Source organism: Tachypleus tridentatus, chromosome 13 (genome assembly GCF_004210375.1).
Source record: "Tachypleus tridentatus isolate NWPU-2018 chromosome 13, ASM421037v1, whole genome shotgun sequence".
NCBI classification, from domain to species: domain Eukaryota; kingdom Metazoa; phylum Arthropoda; class Merostomata; order Xiphosura; family Limulidae; genus Tachypleus; species Tachypleus tridentatus.
Window position 1 is genome coordinate 204,765,966 of NC_134837.1, and position 23,270 is coordinate 204,789,235.

The window sequence follows — 23,270 nt, forward strand, 5'->3', positions numbered from 1 at the left end:
TAAATAATCAAGTTCCCAACGTTCCTGGTACACGCTATTTTCACTGTCAATCTTGCGTTTCTTCAAAACTTTGCTCATGTTTATATTTACCACGGAACTGAACAGTGATAATTTACAACACGTCAACCTCCACAACAGCAACGGACACCACCAGCCGGGTGAGTTCACTTTGTCTAGCAGAGGGGAGGAAGTATATAGCTGAGCGAGTCTACTCTGTCTAGCAGGGGAAATGATGGTATAATACACCGATGTGTATGTGATATAATTTAAAAGCTATTACTATCAAGTTATTACTGTAAAATTTTAGAGGCATAAATAATAAACATATAGGTGCACACAAAATAAATTTTAAAATTTCATTAGTGAATGTCAGTTGGAGTTTTCATGCAGTTTTACCTCGCAAGCAGAATTTTTCATTTTTTCACTACAAAAAATATTATAAAAGTAGGTTACTTTTCAACAGACCTTCGTGGGCCACACAAAACCATGCCGCGGGCCGCCTGTTCGAAATCCCTGAACTACGTGACACAAGGTTCAATTGGTTGTTACACATTTTTGCTATTCTTTCTTGCATTATCCATATATCTAATTAAACTAATCCTTCTCTGTCTAATTTACGTTGATAACTCTCCAAATGATATTAGGTCACAAGTAAACAATGAACTGTTTTAAAATATATACATTTTTAATTACAAAAATGAATTCATAAAAAATGATACACTTTTTATAAGTTTAAATGTTGATACACTCTTCCTTAAAAACACACGCACGCACACACAATTCTGATGGTCAGATTAAAATAAATTCTGCACATTAAGTCCAAGCAATCACAGGTTTACACAACATAACGATCTTCTTTAGTGTTTTATATTACGCCATTGGAAATTATTCAGTGTAGAATGTAGGATTATCGTAATACCCTTTACTACTGGTAGATGGCAGTGGCGTAGCATCTAGTTCACTTTCGGCTGTCACATCATTGGCATCGCTGATGATGGTTGGAGTAGGATTGGAATAAATCTGGTATGGAGTTTCTGACTCCTGTGACAAAGTTGATGTAGGTGACAAAACACTACAATACGTTGCTAAGTGTTTTTCATGACTAGTTATATCTAAAGAGTTATCTTGGATACTGGCGGTTGCTATAGAGTCATCTGCTTCTGTCGTTATGGTGATAGTCTCAGTGACGTATGTAGGTGACCTTAAGTTGTCCAAACTACTGGACAATCGAGACGGCATGACAAACGGACGAATTATCTCAATTTCACTGTATTTGGGTGGCGGAATTCTAAACATCTACACATTGAACAAGAAAGTATAAATTAGGTCACCTTAACTCACTAAAAGTTACACTTGTCGTTCCAGCTAGAAGATTCTGGTATCTTTAAAAATAACTCAGAAAAAGAATCATGGAATTATATTACAAGTTGTATTCGTTTAAGGAACTTAAACTGGTACTACATAACTCACACTGCTGTGTTAAAAAAGAACACAAGCACTGATCAAACAACTTTAAACAGATAATTTTAATCATGTTAACCAATAACGATTTCAGTGATCATTCTAGAAGCTATTTCTTTTAAAAAGTGCTTAAGAAAAGACTTTTATGTTGAGCTCTCTCTTGTTATATTTGGTTTGTCTAATGCAAATTCCACCGTATAAATGCAGACATTAATATTAAAAAGCATCTGAAAACAAGTTTTTACCAAAGAAATCCATGTAGAAGTGTATTTCATTATTAAAATGTACGTTGAATGGCCAAATACAAGCTTTTTATTTTTTTACAAAAATTCCTTTTAATAGACATCAAATGAATAATAACACTGATGAGCATAACTGCAGAGATATAATCATGTTATGGTTAGTCTGACAGTTAATATGCAAGAACAAGGACCTCTAACTTTCAAATGCTATGACAATGGTGCCCAGCTATTCAAAATATAACCATACAAGTTTGTTTAACTGAAACAGGTATCTAAATTGGTCAATCCATTCAGTAAAATCCAACACGTCAACCATTCCATGTGAAATAAACTAAACATTTATTATACGTCCCTTTTCAACAAGGCCAAAAATGTTGATATTGTATTCGACCATGAAAATTTGGCTCCAAACAAGAAAATCTGTGAACAACGAATCACTAAAATCTTATAGTGTGATGTGTTGAATCCATTAAGTCTTTACTAATTTATGAAGTGAACATATGTAAACAAAACCAAGCCAATCCTTGCTTCTATTATCTTAACAAAGCAAAATGTTGGAAGTGACGAACGTTTTCATATCAGGGTTTGGGTCCTTTTCTTTCAGAAAAGAAAATATCTGAACTTCGCTATCGATTATGTCTAGAACAATGCTACATTTTTACTTTGATGTATAAAGTCTCATCGAAGACGATCACGCGACAGACCACCGTGTTCTTTGTTCGGTGAAAACTGGTTAGAAGAACGCAACGTCGCCTTCTTGATGGAATCACCAGATCTTAACCAGACTTGGAAACTCTGGTATATAGTAATACCTAAACTGATTGAAGACTATACTCTTAAAGTATTGGACTACAATCAAACAAAAACAGATCATCCTGTGGACTTGTACTCCGGAAAGAATACACTATAATGAAATGGGAAACGTTAACTTTGTGGACTATAACTGAATAACAAATACTCCGTAGTTTTACTCGTTTTGTTTTTAGAAGTGTGAGGTTAATTAAATACATAATGCTTTGTTTATATCGAATGTTTGTTTCTAAACTATAATAACGTTTTCATTACTTAAATTATGCTAAATAGCTATTATTAAATCAGCGACATAATCAAGCTGGCATTTCTCTAGTTTATCCACTACTCTTCGTAAGGTGTGTGTAAATGTAACTTACCTCTCTTTCTCGGTCCATGACTTCTTCATAAGTGGGGGGTTTATCAACTGACAGGACAGATCCCAGTTGATTGTTAGTACTTAACGTACTGTTGGGTCCTTCGTTGTTTTGTTCACTGCCGTTAATCCGTTGACAGATAACCCTGGCAAAAACAACAGCAGTTGGAAACAGTTTCGTGTCTGTTACATGAAACGATTTGTATATCACAGAACAAAGAATGTGTCAGGTAATTAAGACTAAAAAAAAAATTAACCAAGAAGGCTATAGGATATGCGGAGATATAAATGTTTGTTGTTTTTCTTAATTTCTCAGAAAGCTAGTCTCAATCACTTGTGCCATTGAAACTGGAGAGCTCAACACCGGCTCGAACCTGACATATAGAAAGTGGTATGGGTTTAATTTTTACGTTCCACACACTTTATGAACATCTAATCCTACCCTATTAGAACAAAATAGTGTGTACATATAATCAGCTAACTAACTTAGGCATGGCCAGGTGGTTAAGGCACTCGACTCGTAATCCGTGGGTCGCGGGTTCGAATCTCCGTCACACCAAATATGCTCGCCCATTCAGCCGTGGGAGCGTTATAATGTGATGATCAATCCCACTATTCGTTGGTAAAAAAGTAGCCCAAGAGTTGGCAGTGGGTGATGATGACTAGCTGCCTTCCCTCTAGTCTTACACTGCAAAATTATGGACGGCTAGCGCAGATATCCCTCGTGTAGCTTTACGCAGAAATTCAAACCAAAACTCAGACCCAACATTAAATTCAATAAGTAAATAAAGTTTTAGAAAATATTTCATTTTTCCTTTTAAGGTTACAGTAATTACTGTTTCTTCAACTTGTTAGGCTCACATCATAAGAATAGAACCATACTTTTTAATTCTTCTTGTCATAAGGTAAGAGCAGCTTAAATAATGCAGTGTTAAAATATAATAGGCCAAACACAGTGTATTATGAGAAGTATAATTAATTATGCTGGCTTGTGAAAAACATTCATACCCTAACAATATGTATCGATTATTATTAGCTACTAACTATTTTTAGTTCTTAGAGGGTAATAATAATACTAAAGGTGAATCTTTAACAGATTCAAAGTGACAAAACTTTCAAGTGATATGATTTTACTATTGGTCTGAGCAACAAAAGTGTGTGTGTGTGTGTGTGTGTGTGTGTGTGTGTGTGTGTGTATTTTGTAAGATATTACATACCGTCTTTTAACAGCTGTGACGATAACCACCAAGACTACAAACATAATACACGATATGACAATCATAACAGCTAGGTAAATGTTCCTTTCACTGGGGCTCTTACGACCTGTACAGTAAACAACAAAAAACAGTATTTTATTCACTGTTGTACGTGAACCACTTTTGAAATATTGATAAGTATACAAAATTATTTGCATCAGTACATTGTACTGTTATTAATACAGTTATTTTTAAAATACCCACTCTTAACACACCCTTCTCCGTAGAGAAAACTGTAGCCGAAGTTACATAAACACGTGCCACGCATAGAACAGGACGTATGGGGCGTCTTGCATTGCTCGTTCACCTCACAGTTTCCAAACAGCACCGCTAGGTGGCAAAAAAGAAATTTGTCTGTAAGCACTTAAAAACAAGATTATAAATAATTAAATATATACATAATGAGAATAACGAATCGCTAAGTGCATGTGGAAAAGGTGAGAATTTGAAGGTGTTACCCTTTACTTATAAACCTTTTCAGGAAAAAAGTGTATTAGATTTTATTTAAAATTATTTCAAATGGTGATCAACTAATTATGAAACAGAAGAAAATAAATACAAGTTGTTTTTATTACAAATATTAAGTTTATTGGTGTGATATATCGTCTGGCGTGAATTCTATCTTGAGTGTTATGTATGCTGTTTCATATGATTTCAACACTCACCGTAACATTAAGTATATCATATGTTATGGGTTTACCCCGCACGTGCGTTCTAACAGCAAGCAATTTGTTTTACTTCGTCTCAGCTTTCTTCGATGTGGTTAAAATATTTCTTTTCTGTTAAACTGACAATACACCGAGTTTGTGCTGGTATTAACATCGTTTGGATTAGACATTATTATTATTATTATTACTAATAAGTAAACCAGACTCTAGTACATTCCAATAAGAAAGTGCACAGGATATTTTGTCATCATTGAATAAACATGCTGATTAGCGGATACGTTCAAAATTATAAGAATTAACCTATCGATATTTGGAAGATTAGTCTAACAAAAGATAATCTTAATTGGCATTAAACATAATAATATTGGGTAGCAACTAATGATACAGTACCGATATTCAATATTCAACCGTCTGGTAATATCAACTGATAGTAAAGTTGTTGTAACGGTGGCTGATTTTATATCAATAATACAGAAGTGCAAGATGAACTGGTTTAAATATGGTGTTTGTTAAATGTCATAGATTAGTAATAAACGTCTCGAACGTTCTTAAATCACTTATTGTCAATTCATCTACATGTATTACAATAAACAAACAGCCAGATGTTAAACTTGTACCTTTCCTATAACAGCCAACTTTATTATAAGGCCATTTCACGAAGACATACCCACTGGGACAGGAGCACAGCCCTGACAAACACTGCAGTGATGAACCTTTGTCCTCCATCCACACACACTGTTCGTGTTCCTGGCATTTCTTGTTGAAGATAGCCACTGAAAAGATAAAACAACTGAAGTAAAAGTACCTCATGGGTGTTTATTTCAAACTGTTGAAATAACATAAACGGAATTAACCGCTACTGTATGTTACAAATGGCGCCCGAATTAGCGCACAATGGACAGTAACATGTAACATATTATTATCAACTCAAGACTTGGTTATTCATAGCTGATTCATTACGTTTGTACAATCACCTGCAACACAGAAATCTTAGATTACACGTGCAAAGCATCTAAATTCGTTAAACTGGTAACACTATACACGTTGCTCGAATCATGTTAAAGGCCAAGGAGAGACGAAGATTTTGCAATAATCTCCGTGTTAGGACAGTGGCTAAAAATAACTGTCGCAACAACAAGTTATCAGTACAGAAAAACTCTCATTTAATGAACTAAGACGTAATATGTACCCTTTCACCATACGCGATGAGATGTAACAAAAAATCTGTGGTGTTAGTAATTGTTCTGTTGTCACCTTGGAAAATATCAGTTTTGTTTGTTTTTGGTTTTGGAATTTCGCACAAAGCTACTCGAGGTCTATCTGTGCTAGCCGTCCCTAATTTAGCAGTGTAAGACTAGAGGGAAGGCAGCTAGTCATCACTACCCACCGCCAACTCTTGGGCTACTCTTTTACCAACGAATAGTGGGATTGACCGTACCATTATAACGCCCCCACGGCTGGGAGGGCGAGCATGTTTAGCGCGACGCGGGCGCGAACCTGTGACCCTCGGATTACGAGTCGCACGCCTTACGCCCTTGGCCATGCCAAGCCAGGAAAATATCAGACCTATCGGAACTTCCCGAGTTAAAAATTACATTTTTATTAATTTCATTAGTTATTAGGAAGTACAACAAAACAAATATTCTTGGAAATAAGTCGGTTGTTTATGGTACGTAACTCGCGCATTTTTTCCCTTGAAACATTTTCGTCGGTTATGTTCGAATAATCACGACGTATCGTTCGAGAAGGTAGGCTACGTGACAGAAAGGTTCGTATCTGTACATATCTATATAAAATATATTTTTAATTGTATGTACACGCTTTCTATCTGTCTCTTTCTTTGTTTGTGAGCTTTTGCTTATCAGTCTATCAAATTATTTCTTTGTTTGTGAGCTTTTGCTTATCAGTCTATCAAATTATTTCTTTCTTTGTGTTTATATGATTATTTATTCAACTTGCTGGCTATCTGTTTCGTTTTCTGTATACTCATCACTATATTAATAATTATAATTTTTACCATCACAACAATTCGTCATAAACGTGTTATTTCGAGTACGGATTGGTTCGTTATGTGTTGGTCAGTGTTTCTACTACCCACAACAATGCAACGTATCTGTGTATGTTTTTATTTTATTTACCCCCCTATCTTTTCTAACATCACCACCAGTTCGTAGCTAGCTTATTAACTTATTGCTGCGTATCTGTTTCTTAACAAATAATTAATTTTTAATTTTTATTCTGTTGTTGTTATTCATATTTGGTTTTCATTATTATATTTTTCAACTTATTTGAATTCCTTTCATTCTTACTTTTGGAGGTTTTTTTATTATTCATTTTTTATTTTTCGAAGCAGTTTTTTAATTTATTGATAATTTTGAGAGTTGTTTTTCTACTTCACTTTTTCTTACTATTCCAGTTATTTATTTATCTCTTTTTCTTTACTTTTATGTTTTTAACTTTTATCTCTTTCCTTAGGCCCGGCATGGCCAAGCGTGTTAAGGCGTGCAATTCGTAATCTGAGGGTCGCGGGTACGCATCCCCGTCGCGCCAAACATCCGTGGGGGCGTTATAATGTAACGATCAATCCCACTATTCGTTGGTAAAAAAGTAGCCCAAGAGTTGGCGGTGTGTGGTAATGACTAGCTGCCTTCCCTCTAGTCTTACACTGCTAAATTAGGGACGGCTAGCACAGATAGCCCTCGAGTAGCTTTGTGCGAAATTCAAAACAAGCAAACAATCTCTTTCCTTTGATAATTATTTAAAATTCAACATACTGTTGGAGTTGCTTTTTCTTCTTTCTTATATTTGGTCCTTTTTCTCCTAATTTCTGGAAATAAATTTAAAGCTGTCCAGCAGCTTTTGGTACTTCAACGTATCGTAGAAATCTGCAGCACAAAAAAGTGTAACGAATTCGTCAGTTGAATATTTCTTTCATCCAATGTTCTTATCTTCTCAATCATGTTTTGATCGTAACTTATTTCAATAATGTGATGGATAATTTCTGTGAAATTCAATTTTGTTTCGTAAAGGGTCCAAAATTCATATCTGTGGCTCAAATTTATTTATTTTATTGTAAACAGAAATATTTCTTAGCGTATATATGTCGAATATTACTTTTAATTTTTTAAGAGGTGAAGTTTGAAGAGTGAATTTGTGTAGTACAGGTCTGATGCATTAATTTAGGTTACTGTATGGTAGCCAAGATAAAAGTCAAGAAAATGACAGGGAATCTGAAGTGCAAATATACAACTTACTTCATTCTTATGATGTTAGTGACCGGAAGCTGACCACATGTTTGGATGGGGGTTGCGTAACTGAGTGTCGGAATGTAGAGGGCGATTCGAACATCTAACACCGCCCTCTACATTCCGACACTCAGTTACGCAACCCCCTTCCAAACATGTGGTCAGCTTCCGGTCACTAACATAATGTTATCACCACGATATCAAACTGTACAGAAGAAAAGTTGTTTATCGTTGTGTGTTTTTTTTATCAAATCTTGGGCTAGTTAAAAACAAACTACGGTCAACCATTCATCAGCATTGATTAAACATGTTAACCCTCCTGTACAATTTAGCATGAAATTTTACGCACCATAGACTCGAATACCATCATTCATTAAATTGCTAAAAGAAAGTGAGAAATTACACTATTTAAGTTTGGGTCTGTGAACATTTTTTTGCAACCGAGATATTTTTCATGTTTTTGAATTCGTTGTTTATGCCATACGTAGCATTTTCAATATAATAATTTGTTTTTAACTTGAATAATGTACAATACTAGCATTTTGTTATTATATTAAGATGTTTAAATCCTGATCATTTGGAACTGAATTTCAAAATAATGATGAATTTTATGCTGTATGTTGTTATATATAATCAGTTTGTTGTTTGTTTGTTTTATAACTATACATTTAATATTTTGGAAGGGTCCCTTTTGTCTCAGGGTCCCGCCATTTCATAATTCGCTTCTGAAACTGGTGGTTAGGGCACTAGACTCGCAATCTGATGAAAGCAGGGTCGAAACTCGGTACCTAACATTCTCACTCTTTCAGCCACAAGGTCGTTATAATAAGATAGTTAATCCCACTATTCATTGGTAAAAAATAACACAAAAGTTGAAGATGGGTACTACTAGCCCACTGTGTTTACTATGGTCGGCTCAAAACTTGTGGTCACAAAAAATAGTTATTTTAGCTTTCAGTTATTTGACAGTTCGCTACCTGGTAATATAATAAACAAAACATACAACTGTCACATACAAATATTGGCCCAACTGTATCCTAAATCAGTACATGTACCTCTCTCATACGAACAATAGGCCTAACTGCATTTAAATCAGTACATGATAACACTACCGTCCTGTTTCAACCAAACACGTAACTGTGACAAACAATCGCTAGGCCTAACTGCATCTAAATCAGTACATTATAACAATACCGTCCCGTATCGACAAAACACTAACGAAAAAAACAAAACAAAAACGCAAAAGGTACGTGACAAAAGAAACACAAAAACACATGACAGGTAAATAGATATTTTTTAACTGTATGAACATATCTCGCATCGTACACATACATTAGCGCTTTAACAACGGAGGTGTCTTTGGATTGTAATCAATAACATGGTTGAAGTGATAATGCATGTCTATTTCCTAAAATAATATAATAACAAACAGCGAAAACTTCTTAAAATAACGATTGCTTTTTGTATAAATGTCAATGTTATTATTTTTTAAATAATTCATGTGGTGTACGAGTTATAAATAATTCATATTTACTTACACTTGTTTCCTACAACATACTTCTGAAGCTTATCTAACATTGGTGTGACAGACAGTGTTGTCTCCTCCACAGTCCTGTACGTGTTCTTCCTGTGGTTGTTCAAAGGATTTAGAGTACTTGTAGGCACAAATGTATTCTCGGGCTGGAATGTAGTATGTTTATTCGAGTGTAAAATCCGTAACTGGTAAAAGTTAGAATTTTTAGCGATCACAACTCTAGTCCACAAGGACAATACAAATACACAAACCTGGATTGTTAGTACGCTCATGTTTAGACGCGCACAAAGTTGATGGACAACTTTAGAAGTCAGGAAAGCGGCACACCGTACAATAACACGTGTTTTTACTGGTACTGATAATCATATCATATCGTTTTTCATTGTGAAAGTTTCAATTTTAATGAGATAACAAATAATTATACTATTTAGAAACTTGCAAGGAAAATCGATGTACAACCCTGCTATCGATACGACAGTTTTTCAGTAGCCTATATAGATTTAAAACTAAGAACTCCAGTACGTCACTGTTTTATCACACGTTCTGCACAAAACAGGTTTATCATCATGATAATCTACACAAATTGCCTAAAATCTCAGAATTCGAGTTTTGACATCATCCTCTGAACGACACGTGCTTTTGCGTCATTACCTGTTGCCACTTCCTCTTATGAAATTCGTGCAAGCTTTCAATCTTTCTTGTACAGCGAAAACTGCCTGAAGTCAAGGTCGGTAGAATACTGGCTCGCCCTAAACTGTATTTGAGGGGGAGGGACATGTTTGTGATACCTACCAGATGTCGCTTATCTCAAGTTAGCATTAAAACTTGTCCTTTTATTAATGCAAACCTTCATAATGTCTGCTGCGGGGAATAGAACCCTGGGTTTTAGGGTTGTAAATAAATAAACATACGTCTGGCTCACCCTGGGAGTTGTTATTAATTTTAGCACAAAGCTACACAATAAGGTATATGCACTCTGTTCAACGCCGCAAATCCAAACTAGGATTTTAAAATTGCACCGCCTGGTGGTTAGAGCCCCTGGACTTTGAATTCGAGGATTCATGGCTCTTCCGCAAACATGTTCCTCACACTGGTACAGGCCCGGCATGGCCAGGTGGTTGAGGCACTCGACTCGTAATCCGAGAGTCGCAGGTTCGAATCCCCGTCGCACCAAACATGCTCGCCCTTTCAGCCGTGGGGGTATTATAAAGGTACGGTCAATCCCACTATTCGTTGGTAAAAGAATAGCCCAATAGTTGGCGGTGAATGGTCATGAGTAGTTGCCTTCTCTCTAGTCTTACATTGCTAAATTAGGGACGGCTAGCGCAGGTAGCCCTCGTGTAGCTTTGCGGGAAATTCGAAACAAACACATTGGTGTAGTCAAATCTTACTATTCGATTTGACCAGAGATGACGGTAGGGTAGTATTAACTAGTCAAATTCTCTCTAGTCTGCCAGTTCATACAAACGTATGTAACCTTTGGCCGAACTTTTAAACAAAAACAAATATAATCACGTGAACGACAGATCTTTGTCTAGGATCTATCCCAGCTTTACAACAAATGTGTACATTTTATAGCGTTGTCTACGCATACTGAGATATTTATTTATAATCCTATTGGAATAAACTGTATCAAATTTGGAAAATTCTAGACTAAAAGTAATGTTCTTATATAACATGATAATTTCATGTCATTAACAGGGTACTTGTCATGAGAAACCATCAACAACAACAAAACAATACGTCTATATAAATACATCCTTTGTTGCATTACGCAGAAAGCGATGTAATTTTTTTTTTGAAACTACATAAAAAAAGTTGTAAAGCTGGACTTTGTGGAGGGGAAGAATGAGGGTGAATAAATAGACGAAAGGCTAGGTGATGACTGTAGTCGGGTGAACTACAGCTTTAAAACGTATTCCGTCCAAAGTTACATTTATTTTCCAAGAATGTCATTAAATCATGACAGTTTTTCTAGTCCTCAGAATATGGCAGACGGGCGCTCGTTTCACCTTGTATTATTTCATTGTCAAGAAATATGCACATGTGACTATCTTTAACATTTCTTATCATCACAAGCACTGTCTGACAGCGAATCCAAACGTAACTTGTATTTGTTTCTTTGTTTTTGAATTTCGCGCAAAGCTACACGAGGGCTATCTGCGCTAGCCGTCCCTAATTTAGTAGTGTAAGACTAGAGAAAAGGCAGTTAGTCATCACCGCCAATTACTGGGCTACTCTTTTATCATTTGACCGTCACATTACAATGTCTCTATGGATGTTTGGTGTGACGAAGATTCGATCCCGCGACACTCAGATTATAATACCCTAACTACCTGGCCATGTCAAGCTCTATAAGTGAATGTAATATTGCAGAGAGAGTAGTTTGTTAAACAGTTTACAGGTAATGTAAAAAACACAGGTATTAAAAAGTGTATTTGTTAGTATTATTACAAGAATAACATAGTTAAGTAAATATGTTAATTAGAACATAAATCCTAGAGTTAGGTATTTAGTTGTAACTGTAATTTTTAAATATGAATTTATAATTGTTCATATTGTTATTTCCGTCACTCCACAGGTTGAGCACGTACTGAACTGTGGATTCGCGGTTCCTGTATTCGCGCCTTATTAACACCAACAAATGGAAAAATTAGCACTTCATAATGTGGAGTTTTAAGAATATTTGATTCGAGAAGATGGCGGTAAGTGATCTTGACTAGCTAACTTCCCTCTCGTTTATCCCCCTCAAAATTAATACTTTAATTGCAGCTGTTTTTAACTCTCGACATATCTTTGAGAGCCGTACACCATACAACACAGTTGTATTCAACTGCCAGAGGTTATCCTTACTTTATACATCAAATCAACAGTAAGTGAGTTAGAAAAGAGTAACAAATATATTTGTTCAGGTTAAATGTATTACCAACAAGAATAATATCAGTAGGTTTTGGAGAAACCGTTTGTATACAACGTCCAGAGAAATCACTATTAATATTCAAGTGACCATGTGAATACAACGTCCAGAGAAATCACTATTAATATTCAAGTGACCATGTGTATACAATGTCCAGAGAAATCACTATTAATATTCAAGTGACCATGTGTACGAGGGCTGTTAAAAAAAATACGCGGACTGACGTCATAAAACAAAATGTACTTTATTTAGAAGTTACAGGTCTGGGACCCCTTCAAAGTACTCTCCTCCACAACGCACACACTTATCCCAACGGTGTTTCCACTTGTTGAAACAGTCCTGGTACGCTTCTTTTGTAATGTCCTCCAGCTCCTTCGTCGCATTTGCCTTAATCTCGGGAATCGCCTCAAATCTTCTTCCTTTCAAGGGTCTTTTGAGTTTGGGGAACAAGAAAATATCTCAAGGAGCAAAGTTAGGTGAGTAGGGGAAGAACAGTGGTCGAGTGTTTGGCCAAAAACTCACGAGGTCTGAGGCACAAATTTCGCAGCAATGCGGTCCATCTTCAATTTTTCGGTCAAAATCTCGTAACAAGATCCAACTGATATCCCACACTCTTCAGCAAGCTCCCTGACAGTCAGACGTCGATTTGCTCGCACCAGGGTGTTGATTTTGTCGACGTGTGGGTCGTCAGTTGACGTGGAAGGACGTCCAGGACGCTCATCATCTTCAATGGACTGTCGACCATCCTTAAAACGTTCATGCCACTTGAAACATGCCGTACGCTTCATAGCAACATCACCGTAAGCCGTGTTAAGCATAGCAAAAGTTTCAGTTGCAGAGTTTCCAAGTTTAACACAAAATTTCACAGTGAGTCGTTGCTCCTTCAGGTCATTCATTCTGAAATCCGCCAAACGAAAAAATCGCACTTCACTTAAAACCGCGTAGCTAATACACAAATGAAGATATCTGCAATCGGGAAATAGCGTCGTAATCAACTGATCTGTGCGAACCTAGCGACACCAAGCGGATTCCCCTGGAACCAACTGGAGCCGCGCAATTCAAACAGTCCGCGTATTTTTTGAACAGCCCTCGTATACAACGTCTAGAGAATGTGTGCTTTTCTTATAACAAAGCCACATCGGGCTATCTGTTGAGCCCACCGAGGGGAATCGAACCCCTGATTTTAGACATACCGGGTGACACGTCCAGAGAAAACACTATAAATAACGTGATTTTTGAGTCCAAGATTTTAAAAAAAAATTTGTCTTTTGTGGCGAACAAAATCCGAAACGTTACTTTTAACAATCTCTGATTCTAAATTAATTAAAACGTTAATTAAAACGAATTCTAAACATAATAAAATTTCAGAGAAAAATCACTTTTGTTAGGCCTAAAAATCATTGTAGTGAGTGATATGACACATGTTATCTTACTTCCTGTTATGTCTCCGGATTTACAACGCTAAATCAGGGGTTCGATTCCCCTCGGTGGGCTGAGCAGATAGCCCTTTGTGGCTTTGCTATATGAAAAACACAAACACATTACTTCCTGTTAGAGATATTTCTGTGAAGTACTGTGTTTTATCCCAGTAGAGATGTCGCTATTACTTTGTTTTTTGTTTGTTTTTTGGGAATTTCGCACAAAGCTACTCGAGGGCTATCTGTGCTAGCCGTCCCTAATTTAGCAGTGTAAGACTAGAGGGAAGACAGCTAGTCATCACCACCCACCGCCAACTCTTGGGCTACTCTTTTACCAACGAATAGTAGGATTGACCGTCACATTATACGCCCCCACGGCTGGGAGGGCGAGCATGTTTAGCGCGACGCGGGCGCGAGCCTGCGACCCTCGGATTACGAGTCGCACGCCTTACGCGCTTGGCCATGCCAGGCCTATCGCTATTACACCCCAGTGATTTTACATTCTGGTGGAGATGTGATTAAATAGCCTGCTCCGTGGTGGAGATACAGTTATAGAGCAATTCCTAGTGAATATCCCACTATCTGTTGCATAATATCTGATATTGTAAACCTTAACTGTCAGACAAGTGTATGCCTAAAACATCACATCAACGCCTAGTCTTTGACTGTACTTAGTTTGATAGTGAATCACGTTGACAGATTCTGTTTCCACTCAACTGATTATCAACGTATGATAATAAAATGAATGTTAGAAAAAGAAAAGCACACAGTGTTTCTCTTTAACCTGTACGCTGTATCACATTGATCGGATTTTCCAATCACGGAACTACTAGTTTCTTATTTCTTTGGTCAGTACACTCACATCAGCTAAAATGTTTGGATACCAACAAAAACAAAAACTGTAACTCACAAAATTATTTTAACTCAAAATTGGCAAAATTTTAAGGGATTTACTATCACTTTTATAACGTACCATCCACAGTGCAGGGAATATTGTGTCATATATCAGAGATTCCAAACTGGCGGGCCGCGGACAATAAAATATTACAATCGCTTACATTTCGTACTTAATTAAGCACAAAGTCAGCGACTGTTATTAACCCGTTAACTACAAAACAGAATATTTAGTGATTCACTTCAACATATTTCTGTGGGGAACAACACGGATAGAGAAAGAAACCAGTATGAAACTTACAACAAAAATTATTTATTGAACAGTTTATGGTGTTTTCACCGATTTCTCTCAACAGTAATATCTGGTAACTAAGCATTTGTTTAACTGTTTATGGTGTTGACACCGACTTCTCTCAACAGCAATATCTGGTTAACTAAGTGTTTGTTTAACTGTTTATGGTGTTGACACCGACTTCTCTCAACAGCAATATCTGGTTAACTAAGTATTTGTTTAACAGTTTATGTTGTTGACACCGACTTTTCTCTACAACAATGTGTGGTTAACTCTGTTTAACAGTTTACGGTGTTGTCACCGACTTCTCTCTTCAACAATATCTGGTTAACTTGAACCAAGCGCCATCACCAAGTTTTGAAACAATGCTAGAGGAAAGATGAAATCGGTTTCCAAGTTACTACCAAAGAGCGAACTTCTGACTTGTCACATACAAAATGTGTGAGAGTTATGTTATTCAATGTATTTTAAAACAAGACGGTGATATTTTGTGAAAATACTAAAGAAAAAACTAATTGTAAACAAGTAAAAATAGACACGAGTTTAATGTATTGGAATACACTTCGGTGTTTATACCAGCTTTCTTTGTTTTGGAGCAGAGCCATATTATGTTGTCTGCTGTGTAGCCCGGATTTTAGCCTTGTAAGTCCATAAATTTACCGCTGTTCCACAAGGGAAACATTTATACCAGGTGGAACGACATAATGCAAGATACGAGTACTTTCTGATGAAATGAAGCTGATTTTTGGTATACCGAAAGAGGGCGCTACATGTTCCTGTCTTTTAGCACCACACAGAAGATTCATAAAATATAAGTTTAATGAGAAAACAGAATATAGAAAACTTTATTCTTAAAGTGATATTTTATCTGTATGATACCGGCAATAATTAGTCGTGCAAAAATCAAATGTCGTGATTATTTTACATATTTTGATTAAAACTTGGATTTTTTTTCTTTATACATACGAAAATTTACAAGTTTTTGACAAGAAAATGGACTATAAATACTGTTTACTATGGGGAATCGAGTCCCGAATTTTTAACATTGTAAGTATTTAAGGAACATTATTGTCACGTTCTTTTGTCGATTGAGGCTAATAAATTCATTTAGAATATTTACTAAAGTTGGCTCGTGCGTTTAGTGTTTTGTTTGATATACGAGTTTTAATGATTGTATGATAAGATGTCATATGCTTTCCATCATCATTATTAAACTTTTAAACTTTTGTTTTCGTTTATTCTGTTTCTATGAAGTTTTAACATAAACTTGTGGTCCAAAAAACTTTTGGAAAAGTTTTTTCTAGTTTCAACTTTGCTTATTATGACAGGTAATACCTACTCTATCTAAGGAGATGATGCAGTATTATCACATTTTAATGTCGAAAGGGGTCAACGACTGTAGTATTTCTTGTTGGTCGAATGAATGATGTCTTTATGTCACAGCCGGAGAATGTTGTTGTAGAATGACCAACTAGGTGGTGACGTTATGGTAAGAGAAGGGATACGAGATTTCTTGTTAGATTTTAATGTATATTATTTCAAAGTTCTACTTGGTCATTGTCGTGTTTAGTTGGATAGAGATGTGTCTTAAGAGGAAGAGACCTACTAACCAGTTCACTGCACCAGTATAGGCAATCATATTTTTGTTTCCAGAGGTACACACAGCTTACTGTCGTTGTTGTTTCCTTAATAAACAATTTTAACATACCATCAAACGTCTTCAATGTATATATAATTCTCATGCAGCTTAAAACTAAGTCGACTTTTCAAATCCAAATTACTCTGTAAATTCCTATTAAAACATCCTGTTATTAAACGTCTCCATCTGCTGCTTGCGAGGAATTCAGGTCAGCACAATTAGTCCTTTTGATGCATTCCAGTCATGCCACAGTTCTTCATTCTGTATCTTCCACTCACTTCTTGATGTATATCCAGAACAACTAGTCCTTCTGATGCATTCCACTCATGCCACAGTTCTTCATTCTGTCTCTTCCACTCACTTTATGATGTATATCCAGCACAACTAGTTCTTCTGATGCATTCCACTCATGCCACAGTTCTTCATTCTGTCTCTTCCACTCACTTCTTGATGTATATCCAGCACAACTAGTCCTTCTGATGCATTCCACTCATGCCACAGTTCTTCATTCTGTCTCTTCCAAATCCCTTCTACTCACTTCTTGATGTATATCCAGCACAACTAGTCCTTCTGATGCATTCTACTCATGCCACAGTTCTTCATTCTGTCTCTTCCACTCACTTCTTGATGTATATCCAGCACAACTAGTCCTTCTGATGCATTCCACTCATGCCACAGTTCTTCATTGTCTCTTCCACTCACTTTATGATGTATATCCAGCACAACTAGTTCTTCTGATGCATTCCACTCATGCCACAGTTCTTCATTCTGTCTCTTCCAAATCCCTTCTACTCACTTCTTGATGTATATCCAGTACAATTAGTCCTTCTGATACATTCCACTCATGCCACAGTTCTTCATTCTGTCTCTTCCACTCACTTCTTGATGTATATCCAGCACAACTAGTCCTTCTGATGCATTCCACTCATGCCACAGTTCTTCATTCTGTCTCTTCCACTCACTTCTTGATGTATATCCAGCACAACTAATCCTTCTGATGCATTCCACTCATGCCACAGTTCTTCATTCTGTCTCTTCCACTCACTTCTTGATGTATATCCAGCACAATTAGTTCTTCTGATGCATTCCACTCATGCCACAGTTCTTCATTCTGTCTCTTCCACTCACTTCTTGATGTATATCCAGTATAACTAGTCCTTCTGATGCATTCCACTCATGCCACAGTTCTTCATTGTCTCTTCCACTCACTTTATGATGTATATCCAGCACAACTAGTTCTTCTGATGCATTCCACTCATGCCACAGTTCTTCATTCTGTCTCTTCCACTCACTTCTTGATGTATATCCAGCACAACTAGTTCTTCTGATGCATTCCACTCATGCCACAGTTCTTCATTCTGTCTCTTCCACTCACTTCTTGATGTATATCCAGCACAACTAGTCCTTCTGATGCATTCCGCTCATGCCACAGCCCTTTATTCTGTCTCTTCTACTCACTTCTTGATGTATATCCATGTAATTTCTTTCCTTTTTTGTTTGACCAATTACAACCTCTATCGTGATCAGTATTAAGCTTGTTTATTTCTCGTTACCTCAGCTAGCAAACATATCTCTTTCTGGATTCCCACCGTCTCTCTCACCCATTTACTGGCTTCAGTGCGGGATTAATAATGGGGCATAACCACTCACATTAGTTTTGTTTATTTGCAATATTTTCCCCTGAACAGTAATTATTTAAAGATTGATGGCTAGTCATAAAAAATTGTTTTTAAATTAACCTTTTTATGTTTTCCACAATTTGAGTGAAAATTGAACATTCACAACGTAAAGTCGATGATCGTCTATGGTCTTTGAGTGACAAGTGTATATCAAAGGTCATTCTTAAATAATAAGAATATCAAGAATGATATTATTTCTATTATGGGACAGCAACTACTGGTAAATGTGACCATTATCTCTACTGAAGTAGATATTCTGAGAATACATATGGATGAGATGATAAGAGAATTAGCAACAACCATAGTCAGAAAGCAAATAACCCACTCAGAGAAATTATGAAATATTGGCGTTGTTATTATGTTTTCAATTGTAATAAATTCAGTATTAAACATTGTGTTTATTATCTTAAGACCTTTGGTCATGAAAAACCGACCTAAATTTAGGAAAACACGTTAAACCAATAAACGTGATTGGAGGCGCCAGACTACTTAATGATAATCCAATAAAAGAAACTAAAAAAGCTTCTTCTGATTGAAAATATATATACTCATAAGTAAAATCTCTAAAATGTCTTGTCAAGAACATAAACATAAAAAGAAAAGAGACTGGTGTTTGTGAATGACCTTTGGATTCATGTTTGAATAAAGCAGATTACGTTACTTGGAAGTGAATGATGAAAAGTAATGAAAAGAACAAGTTACCTCAAAATAGAATTAGATTAGAATAAAGCAAGGTAATATAATATTGATTCTGGAAAATATGAAACGCTGAAACCTCTAAAACCATTACTGTTATATATATATATGTATATACATATAACTGTATCGTTTTTCGTACTTAATAGATTTAACATATGAAAAAAATATTTTTAAAAGTAGAGTCAATTACTTTATTTCTATCAATCAGTGCCTTCTCGAACATAATATTTTAAAATATGGCACGACGCCTAGAGGGGTTGGTTTTGCGTGACCGGGGGTCTTCAAATATACATATAGACATTACAAAAACCTAGTTCAGTTTAATAGGTGACTTCCCATAAGTAAGTGCTCCATGACTACACCACAGCCAAATCTGGCCTAACTCTGGTTCCACTTCTCCAGTTTATTCCACATGTCTAGTTGAACCTAACGATGGTCGAAAGTGACAATAACCAAGAACTAGGTTCAAGAAATTACGTTGTACAACATTTACTATGGTTGTGTTAAATAATGTTTCAGTCAAAAAGGTCACAGGTTTTAAGTACACTTAGCCAGAGAAAAACGAAACACATTAAGCATACTGGAATAACTTGTTTATTATACATACATAAATAGAATAACCAGTTTACAAATTACACATTGACAATATATACAGCATTATACGTTGGAAGAGTCACTTCTTACATCTTTATACAGGAAGCTTCGAAAGAATAGCTTATAGTGTTAGTTCTTCAGTTATCTGTGAGCCCACAGTGACAAGAGTCTGTAGCGGTCATGTTTGTTTCTTTTTAAACAGCTTTCTCAGATGACATTTTAAATTAGAAACTGATTTTTATAACATTACTTACTCATTATAGTGCCTAATAAGAGTTTAATGAGAATTTTATAAAATAAAGGGCTTTATGAAACAAGGGAAATAATGTTATCTACAGGCCCATTTCGGTCTTAATCTGACTATGGTAGGCCCACCGTAATTTTAATCTGAACTTGGTAAGCCTTTTATATTTTTAATCCTTCCCTGACAGGCCAACTTCAGTTTTAACCCGACCCTGGTAGGCCCACTATAGTCTTAATCTGAGCCTGGTAGGTCTATTATAGTCTTAAGCTGACCCTGGTAAGACCACTGTAGTCTTAATCTGAGAATGGTAAACTTACTATAGTCTTAATGCGACCCTGGTAGGCCCACTATAGTTTTAATCCAACCAAGGTATGCCTAATATAGTCTTAATCTGAGCCTGGCAGGCCTACTATAACCTTAATCCGCACCTACTAGGCCCACTATAGTCTAAGTCCGACCTTGATAGGTCTACTACAGGCTTATTACGAACTTGGTAAAGATAAATCTTTTTTTCTTTTCATTATCATTTCAAGAGGAGTGTAGTTGGAGTAAAACAGGAAGAGTAGGATGTCGGATAGGGTTGCAAGTGTTATTATAATTTTCATCAATATACATTTTTGTTGTTGTAAAATAGAACACTTTCTCAGTATTGTTTATTACTGAGAGAACTAAGTTTCAAATCTTTACGATTACAAAAGTAAAACACGTGATATCATGACTTAGATACTTAAATATATCATTGTATTTGCTCTAACACAGATAGTAAGTTCGTAATTTTTAGAAAAAGAGAGCTTCATGTCTCGTACACTCAAAGATGTCGTTGTTTCAACCACTATATAAGTTCACATTACAGCAAGATCTAGTTTCGATGCTATTGGTGTTAGGCCTATTTGTGGGATTAGAGTCGTAATAACGGGACTGTATAGAGTCACCAAATAAGGGCATAAAATAACAAAGTTCAGTTTTTCCAAAAGTGCAGTTTATTACAAATAACAATAAATATTGCAGTACGAAAACTTGCATTTCTTCAAAAATAGTGGATGGACGGCATCCACCTCGAGTCTTCTACTGTTGCTATAGGAGCCACAATACACAGAAACAACAAGTAGAACTGAATGTATAATAACGTCGGTGTTTTATTACTTTCAGGTAACAAAGGTAATATTCTACTCTATAGTCTTTTGTTTTCATTAGCCGCCTAAAACTAACAAATTTCATTGAATGCGACATATGTTGTAACACATATTGCGTCAAAAATCACAGAATTATTCTTTCTATCCTCTTCAAGGATACAATAGGGTTAGAATTTCTTTTTATTATCATATATTTACATGCATAATTATATACTGTTGAATTTGGTAACACGTTTAAGTACTATATTTTAGTAATTATTCTAATAATCAAGTGACCAGATTATAACTAATATATATTAACATTTAATACCTCAAGACCCTGAAATTAACAACATATTTACATCATTGGAACTATACAGTAGGCTTCTGTTACTGCTAGAATTATTAATTTCTTGATGTTATTTACACATAGTTCTACGTCAGGATTAACAGACCTCTCTAATGTACATGCCATTATAATCTACATGTCGTTATAATACATAGTTTTACACATATATCTAACGTCTTTGGCATAGTATTCCAATTTCTACAAGCAAACCCAGAGCTAGGATTTTTATTAAACATATAAAATAAATGCATGAGCCTGTAATCATAAATTTTAGCAAAAGCTTAAAGATTTTAATAAACTTTTACAGTTGTTTCACTCGAAAATTTGTTAGACTAAACTACACTTTGGGACAAGTAAGTAATTCATATGAATCACTGTATTTCGTTTAGAAAATCTTCAATAACTGTTTGAAGTTTCTGTCTCTTTCCACTTTTCATTCAATAGTACTTTTCTTTTGTACTTAGTTGTATCATATTTTAATTTTTTACTAATGGACAGTAGATTATATGACAACATTTTACTAGCAGTCAATCTCACTGATATAACTTAAGATGTTTTTACAATCCTTCATGATTAATGTTTATACACATCTTCAAACATCAGTGCTCTCTGTGGTTTTCACTACACTTCCTTTTGATGATGACTTGCTTTTTTTCCCAAACAGTCCACCAAGAAAGCTCTGCTGATTGATGGACTTTCCTCCAAGTGTTCCTGGAGGAACAACACTTTCTGATATGTTCCTGACATCATTGGTCCCACTATAAGACACCATTTGAGATGAAGAGTCTTGACTACCAGTGCTTGCTGCTGACGACTGGAAAGACACTGACTGTAATAAAGAAAATATAGGTTACTAAAGTAAAACATAGAATACAAACCTTATATTACTGGAATAGAATACAGAACATAAACCTTACACTACGGGAATATAATACAGAACAAAACCTTACATTACTGAAATATAATACAGAATATAAACCTTACATTATGGGAATAGAAAACAGAACATAAACCTTACATTATGGGAATAGAAAACAGAACATAAACCTTACATTATGGGAATAGAATACAGAACATAAACCTTACATTATGGAAATAGAATGCAGAACATGCACCTTACATTATGGAAATAGAATGCAGAACATGCACCTTACATTATGGGTATAGAATATAGAACATGCACCTTACATTACTGGAATAGAAAACAGAACATAAACCTTACATTATGGGAATAGAATGCAGAACATAAACCTTACATTATGGGAATAGAATATAGAACATACACCTTACATTACTGGAATAGAATACAAAACATAAACCTTACATTACAGGAATAGAATACAAAACATAAACCTTACATTACAGGAATAGAATACAAAACATAAACCTTACATTACAGGAATAGAATACAGAACATAAACCTTACATTATGGGAATAGAATACAGAATATAAACCTTACATTATGGGAATAGAATATAGAACATAAACCTTACATTACTGGAATAAAATACAGAGCATAAACCTTACATTACTGGAATAGAATACAGAGCATAAACCTTACATTACTGGAATAGAATACAGAGCATAAACCTTACATTATGGGAATAGAATATAGAACATACACCTTACATTACTGGAATAGAATACAGAACATAAACCATACATTATGGGAATAGAATACAGAACATAAACCTCACATTACTGGAATAGAATACAGAACATAAACCTTACATTATGGGAATAGAATACAGAACATAAACCTCACATTACTGAAATATAATACAAAACATAAACCTTACATTACAGGAATAGAATACAGAACATAAACCTGATATTACTGAAATAATAGAAATATAAAATA

At 35.5% G+C, this 23,270-nt stretch overlaps 2 protein-coding genes and 1 long non-coding RNA gene across 9 annotated transcripts in view; 1 reads left to right on the forward strand and 2 right to left on the reverse strand.

Annotated features, from left to right (window-relative positions):
- Positions 1-666: 666 nt before the first annotated feature.
- Positions 667-10,244, reverse strand: LOC143237882 (uncharacterized). 2 transcript variants are annotated; one of them, XM_076477593.1, is made up of 6 exons: positions 9,576-10,241; positions 5,410-5,565; positions 4,329-4,454; positions 4,086-4,191; positions 2,873-3,014; positions 667-1,296 (listed from the first exon to the last, which is right to left on the reverse strand). In XM_076477593.1, exons 1-6 carry the CDS (start codon positions 9,841-9,843, stop codon positions 886-888), a joined length of 1,209 nt encoding a protein of 402 aa, XP_076333708.1. In that variant the 5' UTR covers positions 9,844-10,241; the 3' UTR covers positions 667-885. The 2 variants fall into 2 exon arrangements, with proteins under 2 accessions (XP_076333708.1, XP_076333709.1); XM_076477594.1 differs by lacking the exon at positions 4,329-4,454 and having other exon boundaries at positions 9,576-10,244.
- LOC143237885 (uncharacterized) lies at positions 5,827-22,211 on the forward strand. Its single transcript, XR_013020312.1, has 3 exons — positions 5,827-6,560; positions 12,153-12,276; positions 22,073-22,211. It is a non-coding gene; the product is annotated as an uncharacterized LOC143237885 (long non-coding RNA).
- Positions 19,688-23,270, reverse strand: part of LOC143237880 (IQ motif and SEC7 domain-containing protein 1-like) — a 116,503-nt gene continuing 112,920 nt past the window's right edge. For all 6 annotated transcript variants that reach the window (XM_076477589.1, XM_076477591.1, XM_076477587.1 and 3 more), the window contains one exon: positions 19,688-22,237. In XM_076477589.1, the coding sequence (XP_076333704.1) occupies positions 22,001-22,237 (237 nt within the window). In that variant the 3' untranslated portion in view covers positions 19,688-22,000. The remainder of the gene's footprint in view (positions 22,238-23,270) is intronic.

Bases quoted from the DNA above. Each gene is read 5' to 3' on its own strand.
- LOC143237882 (XM_076477593.1), bottom strand. From the start codon at position 9,843: ATGAGCGTACTAACAATCCAGGTTTGTGTATTTGTATTGTCCTTGTGG. The intron at 4,192-4,328 runs GTGGGTATTTTA...TTTACTGTACAG, and splicing joins CGGAGAAGGGTGTGTTAAGA to GTCGTAAGAGCCCCAGTGAA. The intron at 3,015-4,085 runs GTATGTAATATC...TGTTTTTGCCAG, and splicing joins GTCACAGCTGTTAAAAGACG to GGTTATCTGTCAACGGATTA.